General features: G+C 38.2%; 1 protein-coding gene across 1 annotated transcript in view; it reads right to left on the bottom strand.

Moving 5' to 3' along the window:
• Positions 1-2,500, bottom strand: part of LOC123514095 (cytochrome P450 4C1-like) — a 40,347-nt gene that overhangs the window by 23,413 nt on the left and 14,434 nt on the right. The window contains exon 5 of the mRNA XM_045271731.1: positions 1,000-1,093. Within this exon, the coding sequence (XP_045127666.1) occupies positions 1,000-1,093 (94 nt within the window). The remainder of the gene's footprint in view (positions 1-999; positions 1,094-2,500) is intronic.

Raw genomic sequence — 2,500 nt, 5'->3', positions numbered from 1 at the left:
GGACCAAAAAAGCTAAATCGTAGAAGTCAAGGTCATTCCCACACGAAAACCCGCGTGAACAAGTTTGACTCCCTTGCTTGCATCACCTCAAGTGCAACATTTAACGCATTCAAAGTCGCTCCAGCAGAAAAAACCCCGGGAGTGATTTTTGACAGCGTTAAGTTCCTCAAATATCGGTGATGTTAACGAGTCCAGCCTCACTATAGCTAGTTTCTCTGTTGTGTGACTTCGATACCCTTATGAAGTGTAGTGAGGGATTAAAATTCGCTTGGTTCTTTCACCACGACTGTTTTCTAAGGCTACAGAGATGACCACATGGGTTTTCAAGAGTGCTTTTCCAGTTAATGTCGTAGAAATATTGTTAACATGCCACTGGGACCATAAAAAACAGCCTTAAAAAACCTGCGTCATTTCAACTCGAGTCGTGAAAGTAGTGAAGGTCCTCAGCAAGATTGTTTCAGAACACAGATGAGAGAAAGGAGATAGGAAAGAGAGGAGGACGAGGACGAGGAGGTGGAGAATCAAAGAGGAGAAAGAGAGGAATAAAAGGAATGTAGAGATGAGAGAAAGGGAATAAGAAAAAAGAAGAGGAAGAGGAAGATAATCAAAAGAGAAAGGGAGAAAGAATATAGAGATTGGAGAAAGTAGATAAGAAAAAAGGAGGAGGAAGAGGAAAAAGTAGATAATCAGAGAGGTGAAAGAGAGGAAAAAAAGAAAATATACAGGTGAGAGAAAGGAGATAGGAAAAAGAGGAGGAAGAAGAAGATAGTCAGAGAGGAGAAAGGGAGGAATAAAGAGAGAAAGAGAAGGGAGGACGAGGGGAAAAAAAAGAATGACAAAAGGTTAAACACACACACACACACACACACACACACACACGCACCCTTTCACATACACATTTAGACTAGAAAATAAAGATATATAACAAAAATAAAGATATATAATAATAATAATAATAATAATAATAATAATAATAATAATAATAATAATAATACTTACCGTTGGCCACGAATAAACCAGTGTTACCAAGCCAGGGGTGAAAAAATTCATACTGGTGACTTTTCTGTATGTGCTTTTGACTGCTTAGAATGATCTGAGAGAGAGAGAGAGAGAGAGAGAGAGAGAGAGAGAGAGAGAGAGAGAGAGAGAGAGAGAGAGAGAGGATATATTTATTTTTTAGTTGGTAATAATAGAAAATCGGGTTGTTATTTGCAAGAGAAAACGGGATTATTTTTGTTTTGTATATTTTTTCAAATTTTCATGGATGACTTTGGTAAATATTTAAGTTATATATTACACAGACAGACAGATAGACAGACAAGACAGACTGACAAATTTATAAGCACACAGACAGACAAACAGACAGACAGACAGACAGACAAATTTATAAGCACTCAGACAAACAGACAGACAGACAGACAGACAAATTTATAAGCACACAGACAGACAGACAGGTAGACAGACAGACAGACAAATTTATAAGCACACAGACAAACAGACAGACAGACAGACAGACAAATTTATAAGCACTCAGACAAACAGACAGACAGACAGACAAACAAATTTATAAGCACACAGACAGACAGGCAAACTTACAAACACTCAGACAAACAGACAGACAGACAGACAGACAAATTTATAAGCACACAGACAAACAGACAGACAGACAGACAGGCAAATTTATAAGCACTCAGACAAACAGACGGACAGACAGACAGACAAATTTATAAGCACACAGACAAACAGACAGACAGACAGACAGACAGACAAATTTATAAGCACTCAGACAAACAGACAGACAGACAAATTTATAAGCACTCAGACAAACAGACAGACAGACAGACAAACAAATTTATAAGCACACAGACAAACAAACAGACAGACAGACAGACAAATTTATAAGCACTCAGACAAACAGACAGACAGACAAATTTATAAGCACACAGACAAACAGACAGACAGATAGACATACAGACAGACAGACAAAGAAACAACAACGACGAAAATAAGGCACTTAAACAACTCAATAAGAAAGAAAACTAAAGAAAAAAACGGAAAAAATTAAAGAAAACAATAAAACCTCTAGAGCAGTGGTTCCCAACCTTTTTGGTCCCGTTCCCCCTTTTCCAGTCACTTTTTCACTTGTGGACCCCCTACAACGAAATAGATCAAGCCTGTCATCTCGCGGGCTACTCATGACCATCCTAAGGGCCAAATTTGTCACGTGGGCCGTGAATTTGACACCCTGACCCCGTTAGCTAATATAGAGCAATTCTAGCATTTAAGCATTCAGTTTTAAGGATTGTGTACAGTAGTATGAATTTTATTCTGAGCTGCATGTCTCCTAATTCCAGTATAATAAATCAAAAGATAAGTAGAATCTCTATGGACCCCTTGAAATTCTTCCATGGACCCCTTGGGGTGCATGGACCCCTGGTTGGGAACCACTGCTCTAGAGAATACACAACAATAACAAAATAAATAAAGGAAGCAAGAAAAA

The sequence above is a fragment of the Portunus trituberculatus genome, chromosome 5, assembly GCF_017591435.1.
Source record: "Portunus trituberculatus isolate SZX2019 chromosome 5, ASM1759143v1, whole genome shotgun sequence".
In the NCBI taxonomy this organism is placed as follows: Eukaryota; Metazoa; Arthropoda; class Malacostraca; order Decapoda; family Portunidae; genus Portunus; species Portunus trituberculatus.
This window is presented reverse-complemented; position numbering and strand designations above follow the sequence as displayed.